Source organism: Chamaea fasciata, unplaced genomic scaffold (genome assembly GCF_029207755.1).
Source record: "Chamaea fasciata isolate MVZ Bird 193981 ecotype frontalis unplaced genomic scaffold, bChaFas1.0.hap1 SCAF_2, whole genome shotgun sequence".
In the NCBI taxonomy this organism is placed as follows: domain Eukaryota; kingdom Metazoa; phylum Chordata; class Aves; order Passeriformes; family Sylviidae; genus Chamaea; species Chamaea fasciata.
This window is the reverse complement of record NW_027094087.1, coordinates 78,769,801-78,791,432: the sequence shown is the minus strand read 5'-3', so window position 1 is coordinate 78,791,432 and position 21,632 is coordinate 78,769,801. Positions and strand designations below refer to the sequence as shown.

Sequence of the window (21,632 nt, the reverse complement as noted above, 5' to 3'; positions counted from 1 at the left end):
TTCCTCCCCTTTATATCTTTTTCTCATTCCCAGAAGTGCTGCTCAGGGCTTATCTGAAATAATTTCAACCACTTGACTTTCTGTTCCTTTTCCAATTACTAAGTAAACTAAAAGCAGGAACTCAGTAACACTTCTACTCTGCAAATTTCTTGGTTTGTGTTCATTAAAGGATGTTTTCTACAAAACCTGGCTCTCAACATCCCCAGTGTATCTGTCTGTTTCAGAGCTGTTCACATGAGCTTTAACTTATTCTCAGCAGAGAAGATCAGGGACATCAGGCACAATTCACCTTCAGCACAGCTATCCAGGCTGGGACTCAGCTGTTTAAATGTAGGTATCTAATGGTTTTTTTAATTCCCCTAGGATATCCCCCCAGCCATGTCCTGTGGGAAATACAATTCCCACAGCCCATGGCCCACCAACCAGCCCAGTGCAGATGACATGGATAACCGAAGGCTGGATCCCCTTTGTAGTTTTGGTCTAGAGCAATATTGAAACAAATCCCCAAAATAATCCTATTTGCTGTGTGCTGGGTTGTTTAACACAGAGGGTTTTTTGGGTGTGCTAACTGGTTTTGTTTAATGGTTTACAACTAAGCCTAAAAGCCCACTGCACATTTGCAGATGTGCTCCATTACCAGGGATGTATGAGTTCATACCCATGACTGATCTTTCAGACAATTTCAAAGCACACACATTAGGGACACCTAAATCAGGGAAGACTAAACCATGCTGAAGTAAAATACCCAGATTACATGTAGGGAATTTTTTAAGTCCCCAGCACCAAATGGTTTGATCTACTCATCTGCTCCTGTCATGCTTTATTCCTTGATAAGCCATGTCCCATCCACCAACAGGCAAATTAATTAATGAGCGTTGTTCACTTATTATCAGTTTTTTTCTACCGTAATTCTCTGCTTTGTCTTCTCTACCTTTATGTCCCTAAAATAACAGAGAGAACAATTAGGTGACTTTTTTATTATTATTTCAGTCAAAGAAAAAGCATCAAATTAATTTATCAATTATCTAAATGAAAATTTTAAGAAGTGCAGCTTTTTAGGTTCCAGAGTTGGACAATGGTGGGAAATGCCATTGGAACTGCAGGCAAAAACACTGGTTTCCTACTAGTTGTCCGGAGTTAAATGTCATAAACCAAAGCAACAACAAAGCAGAAACAGTATAAGTGGTTTCCCCTTCTGATGGAAACTAACAGAGCCAATTTTGGTTCAAGAAAATAAAATTCTTATAATAAATTTATTTTTCTTTAACCTTTAAGACTTAAAATCAATCACACTTTTGATCAAGAATTTATACATCTTTTTTTTTTTTTTGGCCACCTATTCCAATTAAGCCTTATTACTAATTAAAATTACAACTTTAAAAGGACAAGTAAAGGCATTGAAATACTTCTGTGGTGTGTTAACCTTCGAAAACTAAAGCCAGTCTTTGTTGAGGAACATGAAAACATGCTTTTCTTTAGGGATTCCAGTCCAATAGAATCATTCCAAAACTTAACACTTTTATAGCTGGTAGCATGACTCATTTCTGTGATTTGTTACAAAATTATCTAACTTTCAGCTTTTTGAATCAGTCAAAAGTCATTCTTACAGTTTGGCAGTCAAAGGGCAACTTTATGCTTTTGGGAGACTGTTGCTGTTTGTCTTACAGCAGAGTCCTTGTTGAACATGTGAAATGCAGATTTCTCCTCATACACCTATCATAAATGAGCAAAGTTCTTTGAAGTCTAAGGCCTTTGCATTCTTTTCCATGCATTTGTGTAGCAACTATGCACTTTTGTTATGTTCTACTGAAAACTCTCACATTTGGCTACTTAAGATGGGTACACTAAAACATGATTTGGATTAGGAACTCTGAATTGTATCAGAAAATCCAAAAGCACTATGTATTTCTCCTTGCACAATAATTAGAGTTCTGAAAAATCATAGCAGAACCCTCTCCCTCCAGCCAACCACTTATTCTGTGCAGGAATCCAGCTATGATTGTAAGGTGCATCTCTCAGAATCAGTACACCAGCCAGCTGAATTTACCTGTAATCCAAGTATGTAACACATCAGGCTTTTTTTCCCAGCTGAGTTAAACACCTATGCCCCCAATGTTTCATTTGAAACTCAGCTCAAGAGTCTAAACAGGCAGAGTCCAGATGGCTGCACCAGTCAGTGAAATGTAAAAATTTAAATGTAAAGATTCTGTGAATTACCTTTGCAGATGACTTTTATAGGAAGCTATCCCAAGCTAGAGGTATTTTAATGCCATCAGTTTCTCTCCTGCTATTGCATGGAGATTTTCTTTTCTTAATGCTTTCTACAAGCTTCCAATGTAGTAAAACTTTCAACAAACAAACAAAATCTTCCATCTATAGTTATACTAAAGTTAAAAGTTATAAACAAGGTCAGCTACACTGGGTATAGCTGCTGTCTCTCTTTTAAAGATGGTGATAAAAAGCAGGTAATTGACTTTAGGTAATCAATTATCTGAAGGAAAAGATTCTTCTAACCAAGACATAAATAAACTAAGAAGCATCTCAGAGTCTGAATTAAGAAGACAGGGAAGATTCATAAGCCTCATTAAGAGAAACATCACAGAAATAAGCACCAGACAGCCATAAAAGACAAACAGTTAAATAGTCTCTCCCAATACAGGCTTCTGTATGCACTTACTGCTATTCTTGTTTTATAACTGCCTGAGTTAATGGATAAATCAATTATCTAATTGTCAGCACAGGGACAGGTCCTCACAAGTTCTACCTGCCTGGATTTGTTTGCTAAAGTGACACTAAACTCACTTGAATAAGCTGGTAGCCTCATCACTGCAAAAATTCAAGAAGACAAATCAGAGTATTGCTGTTTGGGATGCAAATATACATTTAGTTTGGTATTTCTCTATTTAAGCACTGATTTTTCTCATTTTTGATGTACGCTGACAGTGTCAAGAATGAGTCTGGGTATGTTAATCATCACCAAAATTCACTGCGCTGTTCCTTCACTAAGTTCACTGCACTGCTCCTTCCTTCGGTGAAGGTCAATGGCAAATGCTTAAAACCACCCTGCCTAACATGTGCAACATGTACAGGCAAAAGATGCCAAATGGGTTCACAGAGCAGTACAGAGTCCATCTTACCACTTACACACCATACCTTGAGTGGAAAACAGGCAGTGAAACAGCAGGCATACAGCTGAATATCTCTGAAAACCATCTCTGAATTGCTGCTTTCTTTGAGGATGCCTCCTGCTAGCCTGCATTTAATCCATGCAAATGGATTAAACCCCAGAAGCACATTTTAAAAAGCAAAACAGACTTAGAGGAATGTTTGAAATCCAGCACTCCTGAGAGACCCACCAGCCTACTCAATAATACTGTACCTCCTGCAACATGCCAAGTTTTTTAACTGTGCCTGTAAATATTTCAATGTCTTGGATAAGTTTTTCGTTTCCTAACACACTTCTAGATACAGATATTCCCATCTGTGCTATATTGTGCCAATGTCAGCCTAATAATAGGTTGAATTCTGAAGGGCTCTCTTCTGTTTCCAGACAGCATTTTTGTGAAATAAGGTTTTAAAAAGCTAGTTGCTGAAATAATTACTCACAATCATCCCTTCTTTAAAATAGAGGGGGGAGGAGTGGGGGAAAGGCAAACCTAGCAGTTAAATACAGGCCAGTTTTACACAACTTGCTGCTCCACAAGGCCACACAGGTGAGTAGCTGATGTACTGTTTGTCCTTATGAAGGACAAACCTTAGTATGAAGGTCTCCCCGTACACACTGTTTCCAGAAATCAAACTCCAAAATGACAGCTGGACTGTCTAGTCCCTTAGCAGAGGCTGGAGACCCAAACCAGGGACATTTCATCTGTGCTGTTTCTGGGGGTGCAGCATCAAGCACCCCTACACCGCCCAGACAAAGGATCTGCAAGGAGACGGAGAAGGTAAAAGCAAGCCCCTGCATGAGCCTCTGCTGAGAAGCAGCCACTCTAAGCCTCACCTCCTCTCCCAAACTATTCACTCTGCGTTTCCACAGCATATTAGATATTTACAGGACCAGAAAAATTGCCCTCAGCCCTGAGGTTTGCTGGAGATTTTAAGACACTTGTAAAAAATTTTAGTTTCAACAAAAAGCAAGTTCAAGTGCAAATCAAGACTCTGATAGAGGTTTTATAGAAAATATTAATACAACATTATTAATATGGCTTTAAAAACCTTACTAGCCCTCTAAAAGATTTGGATTGAGATGCAAAAGCTCTTAAAGCATTCCATTTGAAAGCAAGCATAAAAAGGAGAATGAGTTTTTCTGCCAAACTGAGATCTTGTGGCTTTCTCTTCCTTTCATCTACTCCTTATTACCTTACTTGTTGTTCTGTTAGACATATCCTAGTCACACAGATGTGGCACTAATCACAGGGTAGGGGTTGCCAGCTGCCTGGGAGGATAAAGCTACTCTGACATTATCCCATCAGGCACCCAACAGCGTCTTAGGAGATACAGCCATTTAGCTGACCCCCTTGTAAAGAAACAGGTGCCATCTGAGCATGCTGGGAAATCCTTTCTAATGCAGTCATCTCCCCCTACACGATTCAAGGTTTAAAGTGAAAAGAAAAAAGGCAACTCCTATCATTTCACACACTGATGTCAGGCACAAAGTGCGGAGACTTCCAGTGAGAGTTTTGCTTGCTGAAGAGAATTATGGCTTAGCACATTATGCTAGTAAAAAATATTTCTGTGTTGAAAAATAATTATTGGGGGGCATCACTGCACTTTACATGTCAGACTTGATTTTAGTGTAAGATCTACACTTGAAGATACTTCTGCCCCAAAGCTTGGGCACAGGTAAAGAATCATTAACATTCTTCCTCTGAAAACCATCCAAATTTTCAGATTTTCAAGGAAGACCCAAAGGGTAAATCTTTAAAACCTTTCCAAAATTTGAGATTACTTTTGAGCAACGGGAATGACAGAACACAATAAGCTGTACCAAAGCCAGACACAAGAAATCTGTTTCCTAACCTTTGTGCTGCATCTGGCAGAAAAAAGGTGACCTGCACTGTCATCCCTGGTGTGGATGCTGAGCATGTCGTGGCAGGGAAGGGAATGTGGTCAGCTTGCTGGGTGGCATGGCTCCACAGTTGTGTGCAGCCTCACTGCCCTGCTCTCTGCTCCCCACACTTGACTCAGAGAATATGTCTCCTTCTTCCTCTGCCCTTGCCTCCCTGCTCTCCTCGTCTTGCTGTCTACCACTTCCATTCCAAGCTGGATCAAAATGTGACTGTGCCTAGTAGAAGGTGCCAGAAGGATGCTAAATCTCCATGCCACCAGCAACAAAGATTCCACATCACTCAAGTGATCCTGTGTGTTGTCCTGAATGTTGCATCTGTTAGCAAGAGTTGCAGCTTCAAATCAAATCTCAGGACTTCTGCTTATGGTTTCTTGTGTCTCAGTTACTCACCACACAGACCCCTGTACTGCCAGCAACACGGCATGCATGAGCAGGTCTCCTGAAGACATGCAAGAAATTCAAAGAATGAAGTCTAAACTTTCTTTTCCTCCTGTAATTCTCGTTTCATGGGCCTGGCAGCACTACAAGCCTCCTTTACACCCTTAAATATTAACACAGCTATTCTGTTGATGTGGGATTCCTCATTATCATATAAATAAATGATTAATTGTCACTGTACCAAACAAGTACAACTTTTATAACTATATGAATCAGCACTGAGCCAAACCCGTCAAGAGCAGTAAGAGTTTTCTGGCATTTATTGCATTTTATTGCTTCCTGGATCATTTAAAAGAAGTCACTGACAAACAAGCGTTTACACAGGCTTGAAAGTTTACCACGGATGTAGTGAGAAGTTCTGTATTTCAAAATGCAGACAAACTTTCTTTCCCAGCAATTTAGTGCTGGTTTTTTGGCAGAAAACTTCACAGCTTGTCCAGCAAATGCTACTATTTGTGATGGCACATCTTGTGTATTACCAGAAGATAATTTCAATCAAACTTTGAGTGTAGTTTTAAGTACTGTTCTAACAATCATGTTGGCTTTGGTGATGTTCTCCATGGGCTGCAATGTGGAAATTAAGAATTTCTTGGGCCACATAAAAAGACCCTGGGGTATATTTGTGGGTTTCCTTTGCCAGTTTGGAATTATGCCTCTCACAGCCTTCTTGCTTTCTTTGGCCTTTAACATCCTTCCTATTCAAGCTGTCGTCGTGCTGATCATGGGATGCTGTCCAGGGGGCACAGCCTCGAATGTCATCGCCTACTGGGTGGATGGAGACATGGACCTAAGGTAAGAGCAGACATTCTCTAAGTACTGCATGTGGCTCTTCACATTGTAAATTTTACATTGTAAAGGACTGTCTGATGTTTTTCTTACCTTCCTGGCACATGCATGGTGGTTTCTCCTTCTAAAGATGGTTAGTTACTGTAATCTGCAGTAAATATAAGCAGAGTAGAAAATATCCTTGGTTCATTGGGATTTCATGAGGAAGATATCACAACAGAATTGTGTACATTAGAAAATATCTTTATTGTAAAACTTCAGATCCTGAAGCAAATATCATCCATAAAGACAATTAAGATAACATACATTATGAAAACTTCGCCCAAGTAAAGTTACTTTTCTTTTCCCCAAGATCTTGAGTAGTAAAAAAATAAAAAAACACAAAGGATTTTAGAACCATAATCCTCTGTGCAAAGTAGCAGCCATGCAACTTTTCTTGGAGTAATATTTCTTGAAAAGAGCTCCTGTGGAAAAATATTTTCCTTCCTTTTGTGTTCTATACAAGGAAAGACAGGTATTTCTTTTCTCTTTGGGAACTAGTTCTAATGAATATCACTTGCGATAATTCTTTCTGTTCCTGGAACCTTATGCAAAGACTTCAAACTGAGGGAATACTTTACAGGCTAGAAACCACTACTTAAGGCATCCCTGCATATTGGGGGCAGTGAAAACCCTCCTTTGTGGCAGTGTGATGGTCTCAATGACAAAGTGCTATGAACTCAGAAGCAGGTGTGTAAGGCAGCTGACAGGGCCCAGGACATCAAACACACAGGAGAAGTGAACCCTACTCTTGATGCAAATTCCGTGGGGGGGTTCATTAACTCTAAGAGCCTTTAAACATGAGACATCTTTTTATTTTTATGTCCTGATTACTTTGGTCTAAAATAAACAGGATCATTTCTCTCTTTCTCACTGAGTAAATTGGAGCATTCATCCAAATTATCACATGCCAGTCTTAACTAGAAATGGAAAAAAATAGTAGAAGTAAGAAAGATGTAGAGCTAGGGTAAATAGTCTAAGAATGTTAATATTTGTAGCTTTAATACAACATTTTTCCATCCTTTGAAAATAGTGAACTTTTATATCACATACAGGTGTTAATGTAAAAAAGTTTTCATGAATGAGGTCAGCTCTGCCAGTCACTGACTTCCTCATTGTAAAAGAAACATCTGTGATATTAAGAACTGTAAGACTCTTAATTTCAATTAATACAGTTCTAAGAAACCACAGATGGGAAGATATTGAGTACAAGGCTGGAATTTTGTTCTAATCTCTCTCTGGAAAAATAAACTGAGCAAAATTATGCTCAGTCAGCTCTGTATGTTCAGAGTTGCACCACTGAAATCAATGGTAAAATTTCAAATTTATAATGCTATAAACATGAACAGGATTCCTATCCCATGATGCTGACAGAGGGGGAAGTTAATTGAAAATGCCTTTAAGAGGTTATTCTTCAGGTGAAGACCTCTACCTTAAGTCAAAGACTTTCGGTCACTACCTTTGCAACAAAGATGCGGGGACCAGAGGATACAGGAGGTACCGCAGATTGTCAAGGCACGCATCTTCTCTTCTCAATAAAAGAATATTAGAAGTTATGCGAATGCTTTCCGGAACCACCACAGTATCATAGAAACCTGGCCATTAGATCAGACACTGTTTTGGTTTTAATTGTAATATTTTATGATTATACATTACAACCCATGCTCATTGTCTATAGTTCTTCTTCAAAATCTCTCTGTGCAAATAGACCACAAGTTAGAGAAAGAATTAGTTTTATAATTAGCATTATAGTCACAGTCAGGTGAAGTATGATGTTTCATATCTTTCTTAGTAAATCAAACCCAACTGATATCCTCTAATGCTTCCCCAAAGAAACATCTCTTGATATTTCAAAAAAACAACTGCTTCTGTGAAAACAGGAACTGGGGTTAGAGGATGGCCAGACTTTGGAGAAAGAGGTACATTCAGGGTCAGTATAAAGATACAGGAAATACAGAGGCAGGAAACATGAGGTGTTTTATCCATTTGGGACTTCATCAAACCTTAATTGTAGCCCATTATTCTTTTTCTCTGTAGGAGACTTCTAAAGGAACTCTTTTACCAGAGGCTGCTGAAAATCCTATTCAGTGACTCTAAAGCAGAGAGTGACAGAAACCAAAATTAATGCAGATATATCTGTGGCTTCTGCATTAATTTTTCTAGATTTCTCTGGATCTGCATAGTTTGTGGGCCAGGGTCAGTAGTCGTTTTTCTGAGGATAAGCAACAAAAAAGAAAAATCTGAAGTAAAGCTCAGAAGAAAGCTTCCAAAATCTCTTAACAAGAACCCTCTCTCAGTATTTTTATGCCATAAAAATGAGATTTGTATATACAATTTTATCCATTGTATTCAAATTCTGAGAGTTTTCTCCTAATTTTAGATGTCTTGTGTTTTCCTGTTTCTTCATTCCAGTAGCAGAATGCATCTTTTTGTATAACAGGAAACAGAAACATCTTTGTGAAGTGCAGCAACAACACTTATGCTAAGCCTCACTGAACAATTCATAGCACCCACTTTTTGGCCTAGAGCAAAACAAGCCAGAAAAGGGAATTTTATTATAGCACATATCCTAGACAATGAAATGGATTTCTATGCTGTTGAGTTCAGAGTAAAATTTTAACAGTCTAGAACTACAGTTATAATGGAAAGCTCCATTAGATGTCCATCTCTGCCCCTGTTCCTTGCATGCCATCCTCTTTGTAATCCATCTAGACAGGCAGCATGGAGACACACTTGCCAACTGACCTTCCTGCTGGCCACCTGTCTGACTGCCTTCTTTGTACCAAAAGTTATGGTTCTGTGACTGCAGAACACCTTGATATTTCATGTTCCTTTCTTTTCAGCAGAAGCCATTCCTTGCATTTAGATTTTCTCTTACCTGATAAACAGGATAAATTGTCTGTAGCCAGCAACATTTCTTGCACAACCTTTCACAATGTGTGAAATGGTAATAAGAAAATGAGAAAGACTATGGGCTAGCATGAGATGAATTGTCACTATAACCCATTTCTTTGCAGCATCAGTATGACAACTTGCTCCACACTGTTTGCAATGGGAATGATGCCACTTTGTCTCTTTATTTACACCAAGATGTGGACTGATTCTGATGCAATTGTACTCCCCTATGACAGCATTGGTGAGTACAGTGAAACAGCACTTTCCCTTCTGTCTATCCTCCCTTCAGTGACAACCACCTCTATACCGTCATTCTGTAGTCAGGAACAAATTACCTCAGATTTTTAAAAATATTCCTCGCTCTACTTTTTAATAACCTCCATGGGCACTAGGTAGCAAAAATCACATCATCCACAGCTCTGCCAAAGAAAGACTTGAAGCCATTAAAAATATTGTAGAGAAAATTATTACAAGATTGTGCGTGTTTTTCTTTCTAAATGGTTTTGAGACCTACATGGTTGTGGGATAAGAATATAGAATAATTCATATAGGAATAGCTGCTTCTCCTTGATGAAAGTGTTTGTAGCAGCTTTAAGACACAATCCTGCAAAGTGCTAAATGCTGAGTCCATAATCTAGCAAAATACTTAAGCACACGTAGATAATTTAGCAAGTGATTAAAACTGCTGAGTCTCTTTGAAAAGCTGCAATCTACACTGCCAGGAGTGGCTTCATTTGACTTCCTGTCAAAAATCTCATCCAGCTACAAAGAGAAAATAGTTAAAGTATTTAGAAATACATGCTCCAGTGCTTTACAGAGCTGTGGCCCTAGTGCTTATCAAGTGCAGTTCCATGTTGTGCTAATCTTAAAACCCAGCAGAATCACTTTCACATTCTTCAGCTTCACTTCCCATTGTCCTTGGGGAAAAACAAAAATCACATACACTGCTTGTGCTTTCAAAATAAATACTGGAAGGGGAAGGCCAAAACAAAAGAAGCTCTAAACTGGTTGCTGATATGGTACAGTAGCGAAACACCTGCAGGCAAAATGAACATTTAATATAGCTACTCACATCACAGGATGGAGATGATTAGCACACTCAGATTTCTGTCTGCCTTTCTGATGCAGGTGAATGAGCATGTAGCTCGGCAGAATGGCAATTACTTCAACAGGCTGCCAAAGATAAGAGTGTCTATAGAAAAGCAAATGGGCAGGTGCAGGTGGAGTGTGCCTGCTCCGGGGTGTGCACACCAGAAACATCCCCTGAAGGGCTGCTCCAGGCCCACCGTCACTCGGCATGCTGTCTGTCCGGTCCTGAGCACCTGCACCCTACAGACTTTAACCTTCTCTCTTCTTTTTTTACAGGAGTTTCTCTGGTAGCTCTTGTAATTCCTGTTTCGTTTGGAATATTTGTCAACCACAAATGGCCTGCTAAAGCGAAAATCATACTTAAGGTAGGGTATATACGGCTGAAGCATAAGCAATTATGGACAAATTATGGAATCAGTGGGACCACTGAAGCAGTACATTGCTATTCATAGTGTTAGTATCTGACTTCATAAGACCTGGAAAGTTTTCAGCAGAAAACAAATGAGGTGCCATGGAAATATATTGTTTTCCCCCTGCACAAACACGCATGAGTTGCATGCATTATTAGAAACCATCATTATCTAAAGAACCGACTTTTTTCTTTGGCTGCAACTATGTTAGTAATTGAGTTCAGTGTATAATGTAAACTGAAATTGGAAGGAAAATCATTCAGGTCAACGGAAAGCAGTTTTTCTCTGCAAAACAATAAAAAATAAAATTATTCTGGATCAAAATGCCTTTCTCCTCTTAACAGAGTTTCCTGATTTTTCTTTTTTGTAGGCCAATTTTTTGAGTGTGAAGTCAATTTTTATTAAAAAATAATAAACAGAAAATTATCCAACTCTTATAAAAACAAAAGAAATCACAAAATACAGCTATCTTTGCAAGATGGTTTCAAATACATCAAAAATATGGGAATTTTGGCAAAAAAAACCCCTGTTCTTATCAAAATAATAATAATAATTCAGCTGCATCTAGGGTGGCAGCAAATTAATCATTCTGAGCATTTGGTTTAGGTGTAAAAGAGATTTTCAGATGTGCTGAGAATTCTTGGCCTTTGCTAACCATTCTTAGTTAACAAATATGTTATCTAAATTTTCTTGAAAACTCATCTGGTCACTTATTTTCACCCATATTTTGTTATCATTACTTCACTATTGACTCAGGCAGCATAGAGCACAAGTAAGGTCTTTTTAAGTCAATTAATTTTCATTAAACTGCTAGCTTATCATCTTGTATTTTTAAATGCACTCACAGCTTACTGTTTCTGTTTAATCAGTTGAGAGAAAAGCATGGGCTTGTACTCACATGAAAAGAAACTCTACTTGATCTCTCAGCCAAGCCCCATTTCATTCCTTCTTACTGAGTGGGTGAATAACTCACAGAATGGTCCATTGAGAGTTTGCTTTGTGTAGGACAATGAAGCATCAAGTGAAGATTGAGCCATAGCTGTCTGATCAAAGCCTATATAGTGAGAAATTCAGACAAGAGAACAAAGACAGGTGAAAGAAGAACTTGTCACTGGCCAAACCATGTTTCTTCTTCCTAGGTGCATGTGGTTAATAGCTCAGCCAAACAAAAGCACTTGTTCACTCAGTGCTCTTAAAAATGCCTCAGCCAAAGACTGATGAAGCCACTTCAGTGGCAATACATGTTTTAGCTGAGGAATAGATTCTCTTAAGCTTAGACTAAGAGGTGTGTCTCTGAGATCGCTGGCAACTAGGCTGTAATGACAGACATTCCACTTGGGTATTGAAAAGAGAGTGAGTTATAACTTCTGTAGGCAAGCAGCAATAAAGATCTCAATACACTCAGCCACAGGAAATAAGAGCAACTGCAGTGCTTAGGTCTATGAAGAAGGGCTAAACAAGCTCATTGCCAGTTTTCAAGTACAAATTTTTAGCCCCATTAAAGTTTTACCCTGGCATTTGACAAATAATTTCCTAGCACTAGATCGCTAGCAATCTAGTGTCCAATTAACACACACTATACTAAGCCTCAGAGTGTGATTCACCAAGTGGGGGGGCGGGGGGGGGAGAGAAAAATGCAGTATTCTTCCTATTAGGCTGTCAGTTTCTCAACACCTGTGGGGAACTTTTTCTAATGTGTGCACCATTCCTCACTCATATCACACTTGTGAAATTATTTTTAATCTCCAGCCCTAAGTATATATTATAATATTATAGTCAAGGCTTCAAAAGACTAGATTTGCAGGTATCTGCTCTGGATACCTATTACAGCTGTGTCTTGATCTAGAGCTGTACTCACACCTTGAAGTACATCATACATCTCCTGTTTGGTAAAACGGCAGCTATCTAATCTCTCTGCCTGCTGTGAATTGTATTGCTGTAAACATTAGGTATTGGGTTTAACACGACATTTCAGTGACTCAGAGGCCATCACAGGCATGTTTGACACCATGTTTGTTGCCATTAAATTTCCTTGAGATCTCAAATAAGATCCTTGAGATCTCATTTGTGCAGTATTCTGTGATTGATTCTGTGATTCTGACTTAGTCCCCCTTACTTCTCTTCACAGGTTGGTTCCATTGTGGGAGCAGTGCTCATCGTGATTATTGCTGTGGTTGGGGGAATACTCTACAAAGGCTCCTGGGTCATCACACCAAAATTATGGATCATTGGCACCATATTTCCAGCAGCTGGATATACTTTAGGATTCTTTCTGGCTCGTGTAGCTGGTCTGTCTTGGCACAGGTAATCCATAGCCTTTATTCAACTGTGTAAAAGATTTTTTTTTAATGATTAATCAATGCTGAGAATGCTCCCTAAACATGAGTTATGTAGCAGAGTCTCTCATTCACCAAGCCTATTTTTTATGATACTATGGGCAGACAAAACTTTTCTTGTGCACATTTATTTACAGATCCTGACTATAGCATTTCCTCTTTCATATGTTTTCCCTTTGTGTGTCAATGTCTTGCACTTCAAACAAGTGAAACAGACCTGACTTGTAAGTGGTTTGGAACTGCAGTAAAATTTCTCATGTAGATGCAGAAGTCTATGATTTAGAACATCATTGGAAGAGAGGGAGACAGGAAGTGCCACATATGTGCCTTGATGGTGGTTCACAGTCTTTTATGGCTGCTGAACTGCCAATAATTGGTATTACCAGCCATGGGTGGAGTGTTTTGTTGACTATGTCAGCTGAAGGAAACAATTTTCTTAGTTATCCATTACATTTTTTACTTATCCAGATTAGCAAAAAGCATAAGGGCCAATTGGATTCTATTTTACAACTGTCTTTGTATTATTCCCTTTAGATGTCGTACAGTGTCTCTGGAAACAGGCATGCAAAACACTCAGCTATGTTCAACTATAGTACAGCTCTCATTCACTCCTGAACAACTTGAACTGATGTTTACTTTCCCACTCATCTACAGCATCTTCCAGCTGTTGTTTGCACTACTAATTTTAGGAGGTAAAGTATAGTTATTTTCTATTATAGCACTATAATTATCATTCTTACTACCAGTTTAACTTTTCATGTATATGGAGAAAACAAGAAGGGATGAAAATAATCAAATGGATTTCACAATCAAAGCATAGCTTTCAAGGAACTGCCTGGAGGTGTTGAAATGTTTTTAGCAATATAAGGAAAGAAAATGTTTCATGGATATATGTTACTACAGCATCTTTTTCAGGCAATTTTTATAATTATTTTGTTTAATACTAACCATATATTGATCCTCAGGCTACCGTCTTTACAGAAGATACCATATGAAAACAAAGACAGATGTTGAGAAAACAGCAGAAAAAGAGGATTCAAAACCAAGTGCTAAAATGAATGGAGGATTTGTCTCAGATGAGGTGAAATAGACAATTGCATCTGCTCCCACCAGCTGTGAAGATAAAGAATATATTGTTTATTTAAAACCTTTTTTTCACAGAAATATTTAACAAAAGAAGAAGTTCTGCTGATATTGTACTGTGAGACTTTAAAATTATTAACTTAAGAAAGATCTACTTTGATTTAACCATGTTTTAAACATGGTTTTTTTGCCACAATTGTAGAATCTGGTTTTGAGGCTAATTCCCTAAAAATATGTCATGTTTTATTATACATTATTTAACCAAAAGCAGAATAATGTTGGGCTATTGCTAAAAAGAAGCAGATAACTGCAATACCAACCCCAGCCCATGGTCCTGCAAATCCATCTGCTAGTTTCAGCCCCACACAGAACAAAGAGAAATCTTGTGAAAGTGTCTGTGCAGGAACAGGAGTTGATATGGAAGATCTGGTAAGGCTGAATATGAATCAAGCATGAAATTGGACCAAGCCAATAATGAAATAAAAGTTTCATTTAGGTCAGTCTGGGCAGACTAAAGCACTGTGTTAATTACTTGAAGCATTAATTTACTCTAAAGCTATAATTTTAGCAAGTGCAAGGCACCTTATGACTCCGTTTTTTCCCCAAAGTAATAGAAAGTAATAGAATGCAACAGACTTACGTCTTTCGTCTGGGTCTTTTAGGTACTGGAAATGGGAACAGAGAGACAAAGGTGAGGGCTTAAGCCTTGAGCAATTTTAGTGACAGCAGTGACAGCTGCATACAAAGGAGCAAGCAGAGGTTCTGGAAGTGTAAGGAATTATCAGCTTCTGCACTGAAAGGAAGGCATTTGAAAATGGAAAAAGATTTCCCTGATTCATCCTGGACTGCTTCCAACAAACTTAACATGAGACAGGAGTGCATGGAGAGAGTTATATATTTTTGTTATTTTTATGAACTAAATAAATTTGAACCTGCCAGATGTCTATGACATGTAGACATTGGTATAGTTGACAATTTTAAGATTTCATTTATATCAACCACCAATAGAAATAATTCGATGTACACATGCATTATACATTGTTTGTCTCTGAAAATTCAATCATATGTGTGGAAATCTCTCCTAATTGTGTGGAGAAAATGAGTAGAATTCTAGGAGAAACAGCGCAGTAAAACCCTTGCAGCTGTAGTTTCTTAAGGAAACACTCATCCTGTGATTGCTATGAAAAGAAAATATCCAGAGAACTTCAGGTAAATGAGTGAGAGGTTGGCCGACCAAAAAATTCAGGAGCAAATTGACTATCAGCACATGGAAACAATACACCTTTCCATCATATTCAAGTGGACCTTCCAAGGTATGGTGAGCTAATGTGGCAGGTTTTTTTTACAAACACAACTGTAATGGTGAAATTTAAGTTCCCAAAGTGTAGCTTTCCAATGCTGCAGAAACATGCCCAGTACCAAATCAAGAATAAATTATTGTTGTCTACCATATTTTGGGGAAAAGGTCTCAAAATGTTCCTGAGTTCTGTGAGGCTTGAAGCTGCTTTAGTTTTGGCAGGGAGATCAGAATGTTCATAACTTCCAAAGAGGAGTCCAACACTATGTGGGAGCTAGTACACAACGAGCTGTTCTGTGTTTTATAGAACAAAGATGAAACAAAACTGTTTAAAAACTGCTATGGAGAAATCATAAATTGTGAAATAACACATTCATCAAGAAAAGGATAAGCTGTTATTTGTAACCTCTGTACTAAAATGGTTATTGTCTTGCTCCTGCATCCATCAAAAAATGGACAGTGGACATTAGGATCATGTCTTTCTTACACATGAAGCTGCTACTCTTCCCCCATGCTTGCTGAACTTCAATGTTTCTGTGTATATTTCAAACAGATCTTGAAAATGTATTGAAGAATAATAGTTTGCCTTGCTTATATCCCATGTGTGTGTCTGTGTCTGTGTGTGTGTGCATGTGTGTGTGTGTGTATTTAATACAACTGTATAAACATTGAACTGAATAAAGCCAGAAACTATTTATAATTTTGCCCAGTGGAGTAATTAAAGGTGAAAATAATTGAGACCAAAGCTGAACATGCAGACAGAGTTTATAGCTTTGAGATGTAACAAAAACATCTCATGTTATGTGTCAAATGGATATGTTTAGTAATCAAAGAACCATGGAGCAGTTTGGGTTGGGAGAAACCTGGAAATGTCATGTAGTCCAACCTTCCTTCAACTAGATCAGGTTGCTCAGAGCCGCATTCTACTGGATCTTGAATCTTCTAAATCTCCAGCTGTAGAAGTGAAGTCCTGGCACCACCAGTATCAGACCGCTAGTGGAGCTGGGGTGGGCTATCTCACAGTAGTGTAAGGAACCTTTGGAGAAGATGTGTCCTCTCCCCATAACTGTCCAAAAAGATATTTGGCTGTATATAGACATATAAATGCTGGGATATGGACTATTCAGTTGGAGGGGTCTGGTGGCCTCCAACCTTGCAGTTATTGTTGTCTTGGTATTGTCAAGAGGAAAATCCCGGACTGCTGAGATCAGCTTGTTTAACCTGCTCAGTGTCACCTCCTCACATTCCACAGTATAAAAATCCTTTCAAGGAAAGGCAATATCACTGAGTCACCACTGCTTTTTAAGCAATCTTCTATGCACAGAAACGACCTGTGGATGGGACATTGCAGCTTGTTCAATTTAAAAGCATCATGCAGCATTGTTCAGGCTAATAAATGGCCATTCTAATTAACTTTTACACATACTGGCAATCAGGGATTTACCACTTCTAAGGAGTCATACAGGTTCTAGGCTACCACTGCTAGTTCACTTTTAGACAGTCATTCGTGTTCAGCGTGCCTGGGTAGTCCATGCCTTTGCTGCAGTGCTGGTTCTCAAGTTGTTGCAGCCAAAATGAGACAAAGCATGTCTAAGGACAGACACCCTATTAGTTGAAATGACAGCTGAATTAATGCCTCACCCATCCCAAGGTCTGTAGTATAAGGTCTACAAAGATGCAAAAAAATCACACCTGCCAAGCCAATCTGTAGCCATAAATCTGGATATAAGAATGTATTCCCTGGTTAGCACAGGATTAATCCTTCCCACTGTCTCAGAATTGTCCATCTCTATAAAGTTGATTTAGGCAGCCTGACTTAGATCAAATATCTAAATTTTTAATCTCGGACAGAGAAAAAAAAAGAAAGTTGAAATTTTTACCTTTTTTTATCTTCCTTTTTCTGCATAAGGTCTCTGAGCATCCAGTTTGTCCCTCTTAACCAGGAAGATAGGCTTTGTAGTTGAGAAAACCAAAAACTATACAAAATAAAAGACTGTGTGGTGATTCTAACCTTCTAGTATATGACTTCTAATATAGCTAACTTCTCATCTGACTGAAAGACAGGTAGAAGAACTGGTTAAGCCATGCAGTGTGCTGTGTTAGTCAGAAGTGTAATTTGGATAGAATTAACAAGTAAATTGCCATTCACATTAAATGAGTTTCCTATTTCAAACTAATCAGGTTATAAAGTTCAAAACCCACTTTTATAATATCTGACAGTCAGTATAATTTTTGTCAGCCACAAAAAAGAGAAATGAGCTTGTTTTTCTTGTGGTCCAACCAATTAACGTAACTGTACACTTGATGCCAAGCTGAAAGAATAACCAGTATTCCCAAGTTCCTGAGGTGTAGACCTTCACTTCTTGGTATCTGACCAGAATCTGCTCTCCACAGATTAACTCTATTGCCTACTTACATCCAGAATTACAGCAAATATAGTGTAACAGTTCCGTAACCAAATGGTCTGACTGGATCTTTCAAGCAAGAACTAAAGGGCAGTAGAAGTAAATTTCTGCTTCTGTCTCATAAAAAATATTCATTCTGCTCCAGAACATCTCAGTTATACTGAACACTAAATTAACTTAAAATATCAAAAGTAAAAATAACTTTTACTTGCTAGGATATCTGCCAGCCTTCAAACTGGAATTGCAGAATATGGATAACAGAAAGTTCTGAAGGAGTCCTAATTTGCTTTCATGAATAGACATATGCTGTGGAATTCTATCACCCTCTCCCTTTAATTTCCATTAAATTTAGGCATCTACAAGTAAGTTTCTAGTATCAACGTTCATACTTCACTGGAAAGAAGCAGTCAGTACTGTCAGTAGAAAATTATAAATATCTCTGGACAATAAGCCATCACATTCTTCAGATATCTGATTTAGGACAGGGAGAATTCTGGAAGGAGACAAAGACGTTGTGCAGAATCAAGCATGAAATTCAGTTGCCTGAACACAGGACCTAGTGTGATGTGAGATGCCCTGGGTTGTGCTGCCTGGATTTTTGCTGCCCGCCCAGGAAGTCACAAATATTCTGTAAGTCCTGTGACCTGCCTTCACCTATCATGGTCCTACAGCAACAAAAATGGCACCACGCACTTGTTTAATCAGCCTAATCCTCCTTGTGACTTCAGTATAATTCATCATTATTTGCAGGGTTTCCCGTGGTATATATAAATTCTTCCACAGTCAGATGCAAGGTCAGCACTTCACATGGCATAATTGTCAGGCCATAAGAAGACCCTTACGATATATTGTAAAATATTTCAGAATTTAGAGAAAAACAAACAACAAAAGTGTTACTTTTAGCTGCTTCTAAGAACTGACCAAAAGTGTATCTCCTTAAAAAATTTCTCCCAGCCTTGCATCTCCCCCTAGAATTACATGGGACTCGGAAAGGTCTAGAAATAAAATTCAGTGAGGACATTCTAAATTATGTCTATGTAAACAAAAAGCATACAAAAAAAGTATCAGTGATTTATCTACTTGCTCATAATGGACTTAAAGTAAAATTATTCAGTCAGTCACCAATTTCTCCTGAAAGATCATTAATCAGCCTACTATCTTAGATGAAGTTTGATTGAGGAAAACATGAAGATTTAGAAATATTAAATTGAAATAAAGGGCATCATCTTTTGGACTTAAATTATTTGGGGATTCAGCCACGGGGAATGAACTTTTGCCTTTCTAACCACTAGTTGAGATATCTTTTGCAATCACAGCAAATGCTTTAAAACTCCGAAGAAAGGGAAGGGAAGGGAAAGCTCAACACCAAAGAAACTTCTTGTTGATCACAACAGAGTGTGCATCGGCTCCCTTAAGTGGTTCACTTCGTGGTTGCTACCTCCTAGGTACTGTTACAAAAAGGTTTTTGTTCCAGGCAAACAGTACACAGTTAATTTCTCTTAGAGCACACAAGGCTCATGCAGTTTCTCATTCACCGCTATTCGTTCCTGGCCATGAGAAATATTAGCAATTACACACCCAGTGTTTCTACTTACACAAATTTAACATTGCTTCATATCTTATAGATGTAACTTAATTGCTTCAGATATACTGATTAGGTCTGCTGATCAGGTATCATTAAGGTAATTTGATACATTCTTTTAAATATGACTGCAGACCTTCTGTCTCCTTCTTCTGCAATGAGTTCAAGTATTACTCATTTGGGAGATTTCATCACAGTTTTTAAATATGCTTTCCCCCATCTGAATTCAAACTAGAAGTGAGGAGGTCATATTGAGATGGTAAGGCCCTGATTAAATAATTTGATGGTACAATTAATTCCCCACAAGTGGAATTAACTGCAGGGGATTAATGAAAATGTCAGGGTTACAGGTTGTGGTGGTGATGTGTTCCTAATGTCAGTAGTAAATCTGCTGTAGGTAAAACACAAATTCTTTCCACTAAAGGCTTTTTTCTTTAAAAATATACCCTGAACTCATAAAATAAACTGCAGCTAGTATGGAACAATTTTCCATAAAAGTGCTACTACTGAGGAAACAGACAAAATATACAGCGTGCCTAGAAGAACATATATTTCAGGTTTAAGATATCCAACCATTACTAAAAAAAAAAAGATAAAATTAATGCACAATATCTAAAAAATGGGCTTAAGTAAAAGGTGAAAAGAATACTGATTTATGGACCATAAATTCATTGTTAGCAATTTAATATGATGTTCAAGGTAAAGCTCATAGGATAGTCTTTAATAATCATTTGCTGGAAGCTGCAGAGATATGTGCCCATACCTTTTACACCCTTTTCTAAAGCACCTACTTGTTTCATTGTCAAGTTAACTGAGGAACTGATGTTCTTGTGTTTGTTTGTACAGTCATTTCCAGTAAACATTAAATCCAAGGAAAAACACAAGCTCCTTTCAAATATTCCTTCCCTTGAAAGGGAAATAACATCTGAGTAGAAGGATAGAACAGTCTCTACTGAAATTAACAATGTAGTGATGGGGGGACAGGAGAAAATTCAGATAAAATTATTTTTGGAAGACATACCTAGCTGTCTACGGATGAACCAGTCATCACATTGATTACTTTCTGTCTATTCTGTATCACTTCACCCTTTCTGCTATATTTTTCAGAAATGTTCCTCAGAAACCATCACATACACAAATGAAAACTGTCAGAAAAAGAGTCAGAAAATATAAAACAGCCAGACTGTTTTACAGTATCAAAAAGGATATTTGCATCACCACAGGAATATGGTCAGACTAGTTTGCAATGGAAGAGTACATCTCCTCCTCGAGGTCTTTGCAGTCACACAGGAACACGATGGTGCTACAAAGTGTATAGAGGGTTCAGCTGTGTGAGTTGGGAGGTGAAGAATAAGGGATGGCTGGGAGAGGAATCTGTGTTCAGGCAGTGGTGAGCAGAGACCAATATTTCACCCCTTGTTCTCCAGCCAACTGGACTACAGCAACTGTCCTTGCACCATCCATGTGGGCAGTGGAGAGGAATGAAGCAGTCACACTCCCTGTGCTTACTTTTCTCCATTTGGTTCCCCATAGACCAGAGCCAGACCACAAACCACCACTTAGGCTTTTATGAACAAGGGAATAGGCTGTGCTCAGACACAAATCCAAGCTAACCTGACAGTAGAGATGAAAGTTTAGGCTATCCCTTTTCTAGGAAATAAACCGGGGAGCAGTCTCGGACCCCAAAGCCAAGCAACACCATCTGATTCACATGCACAAAGCTCAGCTCTCTTCCCCCACGAGCAGGAAAAACACATTTCTGGCTCCCTGATGGGAACATTTCCCTTCATCAGCCCTAGCCTGGCGCCACTCAAGACTGCCAGGTCACTAGAGCTGAAGCTGTGCCAGGAAGGGCGCAGTCATGAGACAGCCCTCAAGCCAATGTCCTCCTCTTGGCTTATTTACTGATGGAGTTGTAACAATACATGCCCAAACCCATTTTTTGTCTTTAAACACTCAGAATTGTCTGGCTTTAGAGGGGCCAGAGAATTCAGGGTAAAGACCATGTATTTCTCACTATTGTTTCCTTATAGACTTCTGGCAGCTCTGACTCATCTTGTTAATGATAAATTAAGCTTTAACTAAGTAGATATTTCAGTTAGAAAAATTTCTGTTTCTGTGGAAGAGAGCCTCCATTTATACAAAGAAATGAACATGTGCATTCCAAAAGAATATTATATCTTTGATGTAGTGTTGTTTTGGGG

The 21,632-nt window shown here is 38.5% G+C and overlaps 1 protein-coding gene across 1 annotated transcript; it reads left to right on the top strand.

The window, feature by feature from the left end:
- Positions 1-5,764: 5,764 nt before the first annotated feature.
- On the top strand, positions 5,765-14,151 carry SLC10A2 (solute carrier family 10 member 2). The gene is made up of 6 exons (XM_066177475.1): positions 5,765-6,298; positions 9,349-9,467; positions 10,592-10,680; positions 12,854-13,029; positions 13,596-13,753; positions 14,027-14,151. Exons 1-6 carry the CDS (start codon positions 5,877-5,879, stop codon positions 14,149-14,151), a joined length of 1,089 nt encoding a protein of 362 aa, XP_066033572.1. The 5' UTR covers positions 5,765-5,876.
- The last annotated feature ends 7,481 nt before the right edge of the window (positions 14,152-21,632 follow it).